This window comes from Camponotus vicinus, unplaced genomic scaffold (assembly GCF_025532165.1).
Source record: "Camponotus vicinus isolate PSW18456_S1 unplaced genomic scaffold, iyCamVici1.0 SCAF_7, whole genome shotgun sequence".
NCBI lineage: Eukaryota > Metazoa > Arthropoda > Insecta > Hymenoptera > Formicidae > Camponotus > Camponotus vicinus.
The window spans coordinates 4,439,147-4,455,583 of record NW_028141979.1 but is presented as its reverse complement, the minus strand read 5'-3'; the positions used below and the strand labels follow the sequence as shown (position 1 = coordinate 4,455,583).

The window sequence follows — 16,437 nt, the reverse complement described above, 5'->3', positions numbered from 1 at the left end:
TCAGATGTATGTTCTCTCTCTCTCTCTCTCTCTCTCTCTCTCTCTCTCTTTTTCTCTCGCTCTTATATTAGATATATCTACATGTATCTGCCTTGAAATAATCCATCACAGAAATAACCTAACCCAAAACTGTCATGATTCTCATTTCATTGCAGTTTATTTTGCTGCAGAGAATAGTTAACGAACTTTTTATATTATATATGATCTCTTCAGTCAAATGATTTTTTGATATGTTTCTTATAAATCTTAAAATTTATTTATAATTAATGATATAATAATAATTATAATAATTATATTGTCTCCTGCACTACTGAAAGAGATATTATGATCTTGTAGCAGAGGGATCAGCTAAAAATAAATTGTAAAGTTCTATTATGTTATATTGGTATAATTGCATTATAGCTGATAAAATGATCGAACGTGTAATTTGTATAGAATTATATTGTAGAGATTTTCTGATTTTTATTTTATGTAGCTAAAATTTTTTTAATAATAATTAACATTCAAAAGAGAGAGAGAAAGAGAGAGAGAGAGAGAGAGAGAGAGAGAGAGAGAGAGAGAGAGAGAGACACTTTTTCACTGTGTTCACTCAAATATTTTTGGAGTAAAATATCTGTCATAAATCTTATCTAAGAAATATTAATATAACAAAAGAAGTGCTTTTTATTGCTTTATTATTTATTCAAGATAAATTAAGAAAATGTAAATACCGACAACCGTTATTCTTATTTACCTTACGCTCAAATGGGAGCAACAAAAGTCAAATATATTTGTTTCATGAACAAATGATTAAATACGTACAATTCAAAGGAAACAATGCAAAAAATTTTTATTAATGCTTCTTTCAAATAAAATCAATCCAGTAACATTTGTATTTAAATGGATTAAATAAAACTTATTAAATGAAACCCCATCTTATTGGCGCGTAAATCGTCCCAAAATAGAGAAGTTTAATAATTAATTGTGAACATGAAGATGAATGGTAAAACAAAATGTGATCTATATCAATAAAAAGGAGTAAAACATTTAGCAGGAGTAAATAAAAAAGGAAAATGTTTTAATTTACATGAGAAGATAGGCGAAAGGAGAAAGACAAAGAATTACTCAATTTTATTCATTACTTGTTGGTATCACAAGAATGAATGCGTCGATTAAATTCCAATAGCTGAGGTCGGAGATTCGCAATTATAGCGTGAAGAGCTGACTAATGGATATTCACTAGAAGATTTTGAATAAATATCCACTTTCACACAATGCACAATTAAATCTTAATAAAACATTTTCACTAAGATATAAAACGGATTAATAACTCAATTGCGTGACGCAAGAAAGGATCCCCGAGGCTATATAATTTGAATCAGATTAAGATTGAATTCTCAAAATTGTGATAATACGGTAAAAATGAAAGAAAGTATCATATCTGTATCTAACTGTAACTGAATCTCGACTGTGACTGAGAAAAAGAGCACGTCATTGCAACTTGTACTCGCATTTTTAAAGTCATTGCTCCTCCTCCTCACTAGATAATAAGAATCTTTTTTAGACGAATTAGAAAACTTCAATTGCTCTCTTTTTAGGGTAAAAGAACTGACTTTTGAAAGGAAGGGCATTTTCTAGTTTTTTAATTGATTGAGCCCCTTTGGTTTGAGATTTAGCTCCGTCCAGTAAAAAGTGCGAGTAGGATGACTAATTTACTGTTCATGAGAATTTGCTCATGAGTCAGGACACCTGTCAAACATATGTGTCGTCCCAAAGATTGTTTAATTTTCTTTTTGATAATTTTCCAAGATGCTTTTTGTTTGAATTGTCAAATAGAAGGATTTCATATGGAACATTATAAACATACGAAGCATTTGGATTTTTACGTGACAGCTATAATTACAACTTTTGTTTTAGAAACTTAAGTTATAACTACTGGTCTCACTCTTAGTATTACTTTTTATTTATTGCTTCTTACTCCAAGAGACAGAGTTACATATGCCTATGTATGTTGACATGGTACTTGATAAGAATCACTTAAGCGCAAATGGTTTTACATTTCAGCGGACGTATCAACTATAAACATATGCAACTATTTGATTTTATAGTAAAAAATTTGAATTGATAGCGATTGGCCATCCGCGTAATGTCAGATTCCATTTATTATTCTCTGTCTCAGATATTTATGAATAAGAGTTGGTCCTACCAATATTTATCGTATAATTTCCAGGAAAGAAAAGAATCGTAGAGTCTGCCGGACGTATCAAAACTTTTGGAATAAACTTTTGTACAAATGCACAAATAATGCGTAACAATATCGTCCATTATGTTGTCTTCTAATGAGCGAATGAAGCAGTGAAATATAAATTTTACTTGTCAATAAATCCAACAAGTATATAATGTTTCTTAGGTTGAACTGTTAATTTTAAGCAATACATTAAAAAAATAATAATGATTGTATCTTAAGATTTTTTGATTAGAGAAATACTTTTAAAGTTAATATTCTTAATTATTATATTTTAAAATTTGGATTTTATGTATACTACAAAAATATTTATCATTATTATAGAAATATATATAATGCATGGAATATAATTATGTATAATATTCGTGTTTAAAAAAAACTATTTTATTTTACTGAAAAATTTACCTGTGGAAAACAATGTTAATGTAACCAGCAAGTGACTTAAGTCCATTTTCATGTGTGATATGCCTGTCATTTTACTGAGACGCAACTTAAACGACAATCTCAATGCGATTGATCTGCACCTGAATTTTTAAGCTAATATAGCCAATCCCCGTAGAGTCAATTCATATAGAGTCAAATCACTATTTACGGTTTTGGAAAACTTGAGTTTGCGACTAATAACGAGTTTCGAATAGATTTCCCAGGTAGCACATATTCGTTTCAAAAACGTTTCACAAATGTTTCTTCGAAACGTTTCATAATCGATTCTTGAAAACGTTTTTAATTGGTTAAAATGTTCACTTGAAAAACGTTAAGAGATACGTTTCTTTTCTGATAAAAAAAACGTTTAAAATACGTTTCTTTTCTGATAAAAAAACGTTTAAAATACGTTTAAAATACGTTTTTTTCTTTTGTTCGTTAAACGTTTGGATAAAAGTTGATATTAGAGGTCTCACCTCCGATGAGCTTCACCTTGACATATGTTATCAAGGTCACTGTCCTGAGTAACATGCAAAAGATTTTAGCCGTCGTTCGTTGTTTATTAAAAAGTTATAAACAAAAGAAGTTTTACGAATTTCACATAATTTTCGGATACCATGTACAATAACTTTTGTTCGTTAAACGTTTGTTTTCTCATGGAATTAATAAAAATAATGCATTCGTATACATTCTCTAAAAGTAAATCAATTATAGTGAAATCAGTGAAAACAGTAAATAGAGTCACTGATACAGCAGTTATAAGTTATTATAGCACTGTAAATCAATAATATTTTATTTAAAATATTAGTAATATTGACTGTTTTAATCAGTAAATATTAGATTATAATTCATCTACTTCGTATAAAATTAAAAATTTTACTTATATTTACGTGCATATTGAACATGCATCGTAAATAGATGATGATTTATTTTACTTAAATATATAATGAACGGATCATTTTCGTTTATTGGTCGGACACTTACTTGTCCGACTTATAAAATCGGTTTAATATCTGAAGTTCCTCTATCGATATTGTTTCAGAAATTAAATCTAATACTTTTAATTTTATATGTCACTCTTTGCAAGCTTTATATAATTCTCATGACTAAAACTTAAGTTACGAGAAAAATAGTGCACCGTAGTGGTAAACGAACGAACTAGTGATTACTGATTTTACAGTCAATTTTTACTTCCACTGACTATAATTAGTGAAATATAAGATAAAGTAACAAAAAATAAGCGTCTCTCTGGAGATCAATGAAATACTGATTCTTAATGTTTCTTAGTGATCTTATTCATATATTTGTAAATAGAAATTAATATAGTTTTCGTAATAATAATTATATATATATATATATATATATATATATATATATAAATGAATATTATGGACATAAATTAGCAGTATTCATTATTTTCTTTGCCTCTCACGGTTCGGGGTGAATATGCAATAAGCAGTTACACAACAAGTTTTCCTTTAAAACAATTATGTGTTTTCTTTACATCAATTGATTCGTATTGTTTGCAAAAATCAAAGGTAAGGAATTCGAAAAATTAATATTTAACAAAATATTATGTCAAAATACTGTCACTTTCAAGCCTTATAACTCGAGATGTACCTAACGAAAAAATATTTAATTATAGTATTTTGGAAAGCTCTTGAGATAAGCTACTAGAATATGCAATGAAAAGTAAGGAGTCCCATTTAAGAAATTAAAAGTGACCTTTACGTAACTTTTAAACGACTATTGAGGGTGTAATCAATGACACCATCTTATGTCCAGAAAAAGATTAAGGGATGTATGTGGGAGGAGGTCGGACGCGTCTTTTACGCCTCTTTACGCCCATTTGATTAACGAGTGACAGAATCCATCCGTGGCAACGCCATTGACGCATATCCTGTGGAGAGAGCATTCACACACTTTTCAGCCTAACGAATAATTGCTAGAAAACAATATTCGCAGACTAGAAAAATATGTGAGGCGCAAGTGGCTGGATCGGGAATCGAACCCGAGTCTTTCTTTCGCTTTCCGGGCAACTGCTCTAGACCACTGAGCTATCCAGACCTCACACCTAATGCTGCTTTTTAACACAGTGATATGCGACTCCAGAGCGATGTTGGTATCTCACTCGATGGATGCAATGCCAATTGCCATGGAGGATCTCTGAAAGGTCGCTCACTGACCAAATAAGTGCCGGTGGAGGTATTCGCGTGCATGCTGGTTTCCGACTGGCCTTCCGTATGAAACGGTATCGACGAGCACAACGCCGTAGAGTGACCACATCCCCCAAGATCTCTCTAGTATATACTAAAATCCCCACTGTACCAAATAGCAGTGGCGGATGGACTCTAAGATAGAGCGGGGCAAGCCTCCAGACCTCCCCTCAAAACCATACAATTTTTGTCTAAAATGTTTTTCTCAAAAATGTTTAGTTTTTGAAAGAAAAGGGGTGTACGGGTGGTCTCAGACACCCAGTATATATGCTAAATTTAAGCATTAAAATATGTATAAGAAATGAAGGAATATTCTCAACAAAGGAATTTTATACGTGATATGGACTATATGTTTACTAACATGTTATTTTCAAGATCAATTTATTCCTTAAGTAAGAAATGTATTAAAAACATACAAACAATAAACGTATAACGGAAATCAAATATTATCAAATATTTGAAATTTTAATGATATAGCGAATTGGATGAAACTTTCGGACAAAATACTAAAAAGAACTATGTTAGTATTTTTTATAACACATCTTATTGAATAAAATATTAATTTTTCATTATTTGTTGTCCACCCCCCCCCTCCCCACACACACATACACCACACACCATACCACATTCGTTCATTACATATCCAAATTAACATATCCTACTAGACCTAGACATTCATTATAAAAAATATTTTAAAAACAAAACACAGGTTATTCGTTTATGAGATAGATAATTCGTATTATTCGTTTTTAAGATAGATAATTTTATAGCTATAGCTTAGATAATTAGATAATATTTTATAGCTTAGATAATTTTATAACAATAATATAAAATTAATTACAAAATAATTTTATAATGTCAAAAAGAAATTTTGCTTATAGATTTTACATTTTCTATATGTCAAAATGGTCGAAACATGCCATCACAGTACAAACGTAAATGTCTTCATTTCTATTAACTGTAATGTATGCAAAAGATAAAAATAATATTTACAATAAAATGAGTTTGTCGATTTGAAAATTAAAGAAAATATCTTTTACAAAATAAAAGCGTTACTTATTCCTACTCCACACAATTTTGTATGCACATTTAAAGAAAGATAAATATTTTATTATATATTTAATGTCTTACTCTATTATTTGAATCAACCAGATTTAATACCAGATTTAATACTAAAAACATTCAATTGCGAACCTATCGCTTCAAGAGATTATTATAAACTGACAGCTCTAGCGGCATACCTGACAGTATATAGAAGGTACGTAGTGTTATATAAATATTATCTTGATTATACGTAGAATAGGATATTTTACGCATCAACAGAAGTCAATAGGTATATACTCTCTTAGTTTTTGTATTGTTTTCGTGTAAAATAAACATTACGTAAGTATATAATCAACATCTATATATTAAATTTATAATACAGAAAAGTAATACAATATAATATGTAATATAATATAACATTAAAAATATTGATAATATTTATAATATGAATTATATTGTAATATAACATATTTTTATACAATAATATACAATAAAATACATATTTTTATACAATAATATACAATAAAATATTTTTAATATTATATTGTATAATTAATATTATATTGATTCAATACAATTAAATAATTATTAACATTTATATGACATTAGTGAATAATTAAGTATATACATTTATAAATATTATTACAATCATTTATGCTGTAATTTTAATTTCTAAACAGTTAATGTCTTAAAGATTTAGTTATTCAATTGTTGAATAAAGATCGAAAATAATTTGTCTGTTTTTCGATCTCCGACCAGCGTGTTTCTATCTTGTATTCAACATTAGAAATAATTGAATTATTTTTCAGCTCCCTCTTTACGAATTCTTTTATCTAAAATGGATTATTTAAATCATTATTATCAAAAAGTGATTTCATATTTAATAAATGCACTGTCATACATGCAAAGTATCATTACAAACAGAATTATAGACAAATGTTATATAAAATATATAACAATTATAGTGAAAAATAAATTTTAAAATAAAAACTTAAAAAAATATAGAAATTTGATTTATTAAAAATTTACCTCGCCCAACTGTCCCTTAGAATACGCATTGTTAATTATAACAGTTAATGTCACAATAACATTAACTTCCCTGTGAAGAATAAAACAATACATTTATAATTCATTCAATAAATCTTCATGTCTATGTGTGGTATATCTTTATTAAATAATATTGTTACCCGTATCTTATTAATTTGTAATAATTTAATAATCTTGTAAGCATATATTTAGTATGCCTCTCAATGACAGAAAGAAAAATATTAGCATTTAAGGCATTAGCTCGATTCGTGAGTCCAAGCTGTTTATTGAGTTCAAATATAATTTGTGGTAATTTTATTTCTAAATAATTCATTATAATTCCAGAATTTTTGCTGTAAGCGAAGCATTCTAAAATTGTATCCTTTCCTTTCATGTAATCATTAAAAATTTTATTCCATGTATTACGATCTGCTGTTTTCAAACCATTACAATATGTCCACCTCTTCCATCCAGGTAAAAGTCTACAGAAGATAGTCCAAAAAAGAAATAAAAATTTTCTAACGAAATTGTGTTAATAGTTTCTTTAGTGTTTTATAAATAATTTTTGACATAAGCGATAACTAATTCCTCAAACATATGAAGAATATAAAAAATATCCCGGTAATTATGCATAAAAGGGGCCTCCTCTCCGATTTGCTTTATTATTAAATATGTTATAGGGGAGATCTTCCCGAGTAATTTCGTATATATATATAAGGGTCGGACTCAAATAGTTTTGGAGATATAGATTGAAAAAAAATAAAAATAATAACTACAAAAATAATTTTAATAGAATTATGTATTTGTAAACTTTGCTTTGTCTTGCAAAGTACATGCAGAGGCACCGCATGTTCCGCCCCCCCTATATATATATATATACGAAATTACTCGGGAAGATCTCCCCTATAACATATTTAAAAATAAAGCAAATCGTAGAGGAGGCCCCTTTTATGCATAATTACCAATATCCCTACAAAGCATCAAGTATCATGAGAAGACTTACTTGTTTTCTTCAGGATTTTCTAGATGCCATTTCAAATGACGTCTAGACTTTTCTTCGCAAGGATTTTTATTTATAATACATTCCCACTTTGCGAGTTCTTGTTTTAAACATTTAGTATGGTCGTTGATGTTGCTTTCGTCATACAGATTCCAGTATTTACTTCCAAATTTCTGCATAAAATCAAACCTTAGCACGCTCTAAAATTTAATAAGTATCATTATATTTAGTTTATTCATTATTTACAAGAACAAATATAATGTAAGCGCAAATAAACATTTTTACTAAATAATTTTCTTTATATTTCTTTAATATTTATGTGACTTCGTAGCATCAATACCATAATAACCAGATTTACCAGTTTTTTATTTGTGTGTGAATAATTGTGTGTATATTTTATCATCTAAATAGGTATGGATTTTATATCATCTAATGGATTCTTAACACATCTAATCGATATACAAAGTGTTTCGTAAGATTGTGCTAACGCTCGTCAGGGTACAACGCAATAAACTGAACAGAAAGGTGCTTTACCATTCTGCACCAATTTTTGCAATTTTCAATAATTATTGAAATATTAATTAAAAAGGTGAATAAGCGCGCGTTTTGCGCGTAGGCATGCCAGAGGCTAGTGTCACATAGCAATGAAAAAACAAGAACCGAGGAACGCGTGATCAAGCTTTACGAGACACTCTGTATATACATTTTAGTTTATGCATATTGATGTATCGATCGATGATTTTGATATATGATCAGTTATTTTCTTAATTTAAATCTGTGGCATATCAAATATAAATTTTAAGTATTTCAAACTTTAAATCAATTAATTTTTTTATAAAACGCATTTACAAGTAGATTATTATGTACTAGATTATTAAGTGTTATGAAATGTAACAAAATTATCTTAAAATTATAAGTCAATTTCTCTACAAAATGTTTGTACATTTTTAACACCGTAAACATTCTAATACTACCGAAGAAAATTAATGTAAGGAAGATAATTGTTATACTGTGTTCTATAATTTCCTAAAACGTTCATTATTAATTACATAATTGATCATCAATTAGCATATAAATCCTAAAGTATTATTATTATAGGAAAACGAATTTATGAAAAATTCAAAATTTATAAAATGTGATTATATTAAATTTAAAGAAAAAAACATATGTAAGGGACTTTTGAATTTAAATTTCTGACCTTTGAAACAAAAAAAAAAATAAATAATAATATATAATTAATTTTTTGTTCAGTTTATTACATATATCTACTTTAAAAAAATTCATTGTTATGATACGAAATCGTTATATTATGCAAAAATAATTGGTGTAATGGATGGCATTTTATAAAAAACTGTTTTTATATCTATACATATATATACCTTGAATTCGGGATAAAAATCCAAGAATGGGAAGATATTCGACAAAATTTCAAATGCTTTGAACATAGGATACCATGCTATATAATCTCTCTCCTGTTCCAAATAAGAAGCGAGTTCCCAAAATACAGAGAATTCAAGTTTCTTCTCCATCGCAAAATGAAACGCATCATTGATGATTTGCGCTCGATTGAGAACATGAATGTTACTATATTTTTCAGAATTTAAGTATCGTGCAATTTTTCGCCAATTCGCAGTATCATAATTGACGCGATAATATCCTGTTATAAAATAAATTACTTTTGTCGATTATTAAATACTTCGAAATTATATATGTTAATTAAAAATATTTCGAGATGTTAAAGGTATTGAATGTATTATTATAATTAGAGATGTTTGCATCCTTTTTTCTGTTTTTATTGTTTAACATAAAAGCTGTATCAATTCTACATTTTATAGAAAGAAATGAAAGTTTCACATATTATTATACTATTAGTAAAGTTTCAATATTCTTGTAATATCTTTTCTTACGTCTTATATTATATGTATATATGAGTTTTAATACATTTCATGATTATTTTTAATTAAAATTTATGTCATATGTGATATTTAATCTGATATACATGATATATATATATATATATATATGTATATATAAAGTAATTGGACAATTCTGAGAATTTGGATATGCAAGGAATTTTACTACTAATACTAAATGGTACTAATGTTAAATGGTTTTGACTACAAACATGATATATGTACTGAAATATATATACTTGAAATTATATATAATTATATACAATAAATAAACAATAAAGATATAAGTTTTTTATTCAATATTTACCAACTTGTTGTAAGTTGAGAATAACCCATTCATTTTTCTCAATAAAGAAATCCAAGTTTGAATGCAATGGTGTTAACCAAATACTCGTCCAAGTTACGTTAAAATCCAGTTTCGACTCCGTAGTATAAGTAACAGGTATATAATATTGGTTTTCACTGAATTTGTTGTATAATTCTACTGATACGGTTAGAGAATCATTAGAATTAAAATAATTTTGCTTCACTTCTAACACGGAAGAATAGCTCTGCATAATCCACGAATCTATCATGTCTTTTATATTAAAATCATACTTGGGATTCAATTCAATCATCTTAGATCTCATAGCGTTCCATAAATGATCGGTAGTTGTTGCTTCAGGATCATTTAATCTATAAGATTTAACATTATGATAATTTTAACATTTTATTAAAATTGATAAATAAATAATAAAAAAGAAAATCATAATTTATATAATTTATTTTCGCATTTTAATCTATAATGTAATTCCTACAGAGATAGAAATTTATGAACTTAAATATAATTGTATATACATATACATGTATATATACGTATATATATATATATATATGTATGTATGTATATATATACACAATTATATTATACACGATTGAATCATGCATTGAATCGTGCATTTTATATGTTATAAAAATAATACAAATATATGTACATATATGTAATTAATGTATAATATATATTTTTTATAATATAAATTTTTAATAAAAATATTTTATATATTTTATTTACACATTTTTATATATAAATATATATTAATAATTAATAAATATATATTTTATAAATATATTTTATAAATATATATAAATATATTAATAATATATATTTATTAATAATTGTGTTAGCATTTGTCGTGACTGAATAAATAATAATTTTAATTTTTATATTACAAAGATTTTAGAGCGTTTATATTCTATGTTTGTAAAACTAAATTCTCGAAATTATTCAATTTGAATTATTTGTTAGAAAATATATTATTATATTATTAATATATTAATATATTAATATATTATATTGTTTAGAAAATATGAATATCTATTACATATTTATTAAGAAAAATTTAAGTTGAAATTCAATCTCGAGAAAAATTCATAAATATAAAATATCAGTATACATTTGAGATTTCAAATATCTATGTCATGTAAACATTACAACGAGAGAAATATATTATTAAATTTGTTATATATTTCGACTTCCTTCTCCTCTATGATGTATATTATTAAACATTACAATACATTATACTTACTGATTGTGCAAATATTTGTTGAATCCCATTAAAAATATATGAGGTGGAAATATTTCTACTAACATGCGCCATATAATAGATCCTATAATGTTTGAAAGAAAAAAAATTTAGTATATTTAGAATGTCTTTACTGCAATGCGCAAAATTTATAATAATAGATAAAATTTATAATAATAGATAAATTTATAATAATAGATAAATGAATGATTAAATATTCGTAAAAATAATATTAATATAATTGGACAATTATAAGGAATCGGATAGTTTTTATATTTTATTATCTTTTGGAATTGATCTTTTGGAATTTTAGATAAACATGTATATTTGTAATTTAAAAAAAATTATACAAAAATTATATAAAAATTAAATTAGAAGTTAGATATTTTTCTTGTCATTGTTATTGTAAATATTATAATAAAATATATTAAAAATAATAATAATAAATTTAAATTTTATAAATGCAGGACATCGTATGGTTCTTATGGAAATTAAATTTCGATAAAATTTGCTGAAACTTTGGAAATATAGTTTATGTAAAAATAATAAAAGTTAAAAAAATGTCAAAACATAAATGCGATATCGGTTGATGAAGTTGTTTCGTCGCGTACAAGTCAATTTATTCAAATATCGAAATAAGGCGATATTTAAATATTATTAAGGAAAAGTAAATAATATATTAGAATGATATACAGTTGATCATTTTTATTAATACATTTTACTACTATATTTACATGGAAAAATGTGTGTGTCGCCGCATCGCCGCTGCTGTCGCCATAGCATGCTATTTGATATTTAATAAAATATAATTAGTTAAAAGTATAGTAGTATAGTAATATAGATTTTTCCTAAGTCTCGTTCTTCGAATGGGAGAAGGGTACAACTTCCTTAATTGCTTTAAAAGACTAGCCTTTCAAAATAATTAAACATCTGTTTCATGGTTATTTGTAATTTTTGAACTTGTTTTTTAAATATAGTGGATCGGAACTTTATGAAAACCCTATATATACATGCATGTATATTTTTTCCACATAAATATAATATCTATATATTAATAAAAGTAATCAACTGTGTGTGTGTGTGTGTGTGATTCTACTCAATAATATATTATATATTTTCCCTCAGTAGTAATAAAATAACGCTTTATTTCGACATTTGTACACTTGTAGTGACGAAACGTCTACATTAAACGATATCGCGCTTATTGTGACTTTTGATTTGCCACATAAACTCTTTATTTCCAGAGTTTCTGCAAATTTCACCAAACTTTAAAATTCATTTTCCATAAGAATCGTTCGGGGTCTTTCGTTTAAAAATGACTTTTCTCATTTGTTATGAAATTAACATTGAGAAATTTATAATTATTTAATTGCTTTATGCAATATTATACACATACCTTTGATATGAGAAAGAGAAGACTGTACATAATTTTCAGGATAACTATTATATTCTATAGAAGAATTTATAACAACGTAAGTATTTAGATAGAGTAATTCATGTTGAATTTGAACTACAAACAAATCCATCGTCCGGGAATTTGGTAGAGCCTAAAATCAATTCGATATAATCATAATTAATCATAAATAACCAAAAAGAAAAAGTTTTTGACATATATCAAAAATAGCATTATTATGTGCTATTGTTAGAAATAAAGTTTTTATGTGTATTTGAGTGTGTAAATATATTTTTCTGCGATTTTAATAAATAAACATATATTTAGTTCTTATTAAAATTCTTTACTGGATTTCTAAAAATTTAAGAGACTTGGATTCTTATCATTTCTTATAATTAAGAAATAAAACAGAATATTTGCACAAATATTTAACAATTGTCTACATTGCTAAATTGTTAATCATTTGACTGCATATTTAAGTAGTATTAGTAATAAAATAACCTTGTCGATAATGTATGCTTGATAAAATATGTTAAATCCTTCGTTTAACCATATATGACGCCATAAGGAAGTTGGTCTGAACAGATTTCCAATATATTTTTGTATCATCCCACGTGCAATTAAGCGCGCAATTATTGTTTTGTATGCGACAGGATCTAGTTCTTCATTGTAAGTGATATCTGCTTCTCTACAAATAATTATACTAATATGTATGAAAAATTTTGGATATTAATATAATTTCTTATGTAAATAGATTATAATATGATAGGTAATTAAAATAGTTATTAGTTTTTAATATATCTATTTTTAACTATATATATTACCGATAAAAAATGAAACCCAAAGTTTGTTCGATTTCATTTTGTAAATCCGGGATTACGACATGATCCACTTTGGACTCAAATGAAACAGAGGTCTGTACAACAGTTCTCCTCAAAATATTCCAATTACGCATGTATACACTAGCGGAAAAAATAAGAGTTTTCGCAAATTCTAGATGCGGTTCCGATTGTGGTCTGAACCATATGGATGGATAACTAATAGGACTAATAATATTATCAATCGAGAGGATTTGATGAAAACCGGATACCAGAAATGTTACATTATCTATGGAGATCAAAGGAGTCTCGTAAAAATGTGTCCACATCATATAATCGTACGTCCATTCAATATCTCGTATCGGCATATTTGACAAAGCTTTGTATTTTGGATGATGCATTATGGAAATAATAAAAGTAATTCTTAATTCTGGCTTGTCCCAATATGGAAATATTTGCTGTTTTTTCGTTTGGTACCTGTTTTTTCGCTGGATTCCTGTTGCGATTAACCTACCGTATTTTAATGACAAGTATTAGATAACTAATTTTAGATAATCGTAAGCGTATAATGCACAAATACAATTTGTCTTTGATATTTTAATATATTCTTCTACTTACTCTATTTCTTCATCTTTATTTATGTACGGAGACCCGAAAGACTCTCTTACGATATTGATTGGGATTATAAAGTTTATATATAGATCGTATATTCCACGCAGCAAGACATCACCGAAATCGAGCAAGACAATATTGTTTTCATCAGGATTTATTGGTTTTGATTCATAAATTATATTTCTATTATTTTTCTTCAATCTCGATGCTGTTATATTTGCTGAATCCGGTACATAAAAATTTATGTATTGTTTTGCATAAGAAATATTTAAAGTGATTATGCATTCGCTAACGAGATAATCATTGAGTAACATTATCTTTATGTTATAATGTATCGGAATTATATAATCTGATATATTGCTTGATTTATTGTTTAATACACTGCGCACGAATTTAGATTTTTCATCGATTTCTATTCCTTTGATTTTTGATTCTTCATCATCCATAGGACTCGCTATTGCTATTATGGCAAGATATATTATACTACTACTTAATAATAGTTTTAAGAATGTCATGTTGAATTTCACTCGGATATCTATAAAAAACGTTTCTTCATTGAATCAAGATATTTACAAAGAGTATGCAATTCAATCGACTTTTGTGTGAAAAGCGTTCAAGAGAATTTACTAACGGTTCATAAGAAAATACGGTAAATGTAAAGAAAGATTAAAATAATATAGTTTAATAAATAAAGGAATGATTAGAAAAGGTAAATATAAAAATTATTGAAACGATATATGACGATATATTTTTCTTGGATTTGAATATTAGGAGACATGAAGTATTAATCTCTTTCTTATATATATATATATATATATATATATATATATATATATATATATATATATATGCTAAATTTAATTATATCTTAAATTTAAGCATTAAAATGTTTGAGAAATGAAGGAATATTCTCAACAACGATATGGATTGTATGTTTACTAACATGTTATTTTCAAGATCAATCTGTTCCTTAAGTAAGAAACATATTAAAAACATACAAACAATAAACGTATAACGCAAATCAAATATTTGAAATTTTGATGATTTAGCTGATTGGATTAATCATTCGGACAAAATTCTAAATAGAACTATGTTAATAATATTATAACACATCTTTTTGAATAAAATGTTAATTTTTCATTATTTGTTGTTTATTCGTTCATTACACATCCAAATTAACATATGCTACTGGTCCTAAACATTCATTATAAAAAATATTTTAAAAACAACACACAGGTAATATTAAACGTTTTTGAGATAGTATAAAAATATATAGATAATATATAGATGGTATAAAATTAATTACACAATAATTTTATAATATCAAAAAGAAATTTAGCTTATAAATTTTACATTTCCTATATGTCAAAATGGTCGAAACATGCTATTACAGTACAAACGTAAATGTCTTCATTTCTATTAACTGTAATGTATGCAAAAGATAAAAATAATATTTACAATAAAATGAATAAGTCGATTTGAAAATTAAAGAAAATGTCTTTTATAAAATAAAAGCGTTACCTGTTACTCCACACAATTTTGTATGCACATTTTAAAGAAAGATAAATATTTTATTATATATTTAATGCCTTATCCTATTAGTTAAATCAACCAGGTTTAATACCAGATTTAACACCAAAAGCATTCAATCGTGAACTTATCGCTTCAAGAGACTATCATAAACTGATGGCTCCGTTGGCATACCTAACAGTATATGGAAGGTTATACGTAGTGTTATATAAATATCATCTTGATTATACGTAGCACAGGATATCTTACGCATCAACAGAAGTCAATAGGTATATACTCTTTTAGTTTTTGTATTCCGTTTTTGTATATAAAGTTTTATTTAAAAGAATTTTACAGACAATTTTTCTAGAAAACCATTCGCGAGAGAAAATTAATTGAAGAATTACATTCTCTATATATAAGATAAAAATATTTTACATTTTATATTATATCTTTATCATAAAGAATTATCTGTTTTCAAGAATTTAATGTATATGGTAAAGAAGAATTACTTATATCTTGTACTATTTAAAGTATATTTATTTTTAAAATGCTTATTTAGATATGATATTTATTTTTATAATTCATTTATAAGATATTTATTTCCTACTTGTAACGTTAATTTTTACGCAAGTTAATATATTAAATGCAATCATTTGTTCGCTATGGTTGAAGATCCGTTCTTTCACATAGAGGT

The 16,437-nt window shown here is 26.3% G+C and overlaps 1 protein-coding gene across 1 annotated transcript; it reads right to left on the bottom strand.

Annotated features, from left to right (window-relative positions):
- Positions 1–6,593: 6,593 nt before the first annotated feature.
- Positions 6,594–14,746, bottom strand: LOC145975182 (aminopeptidase N-like). The gene is made up of 11 exons (XM_083105483.1): positions 14,238–14,746; positions 13,626–14,129; positions 13,303–13,489; positions 12,805–12,955; positions 11,412–11,493; positions 10,154–10,521; positions 9,313–9,590; positions 7,937–8,133; positions 7,095–7,415; positions 6,937–7,006; positions 6,594–6,740 (listed from the first exon to the last, which is right to left on the bottom strand). The coding sequence occupies exons 1-11, from the start codon at positions 14,744–14,746 to the stop codon at positions 6,612–6,614; spliced, it is 2,796 nt and encodes a 931-aa protein (XP_082961609.1). The 3' UTR covers positions 6,594–6,611.
- Between the last annotated feature and the right edge of the window lie 1,691 nt (positions 14,747–16,437).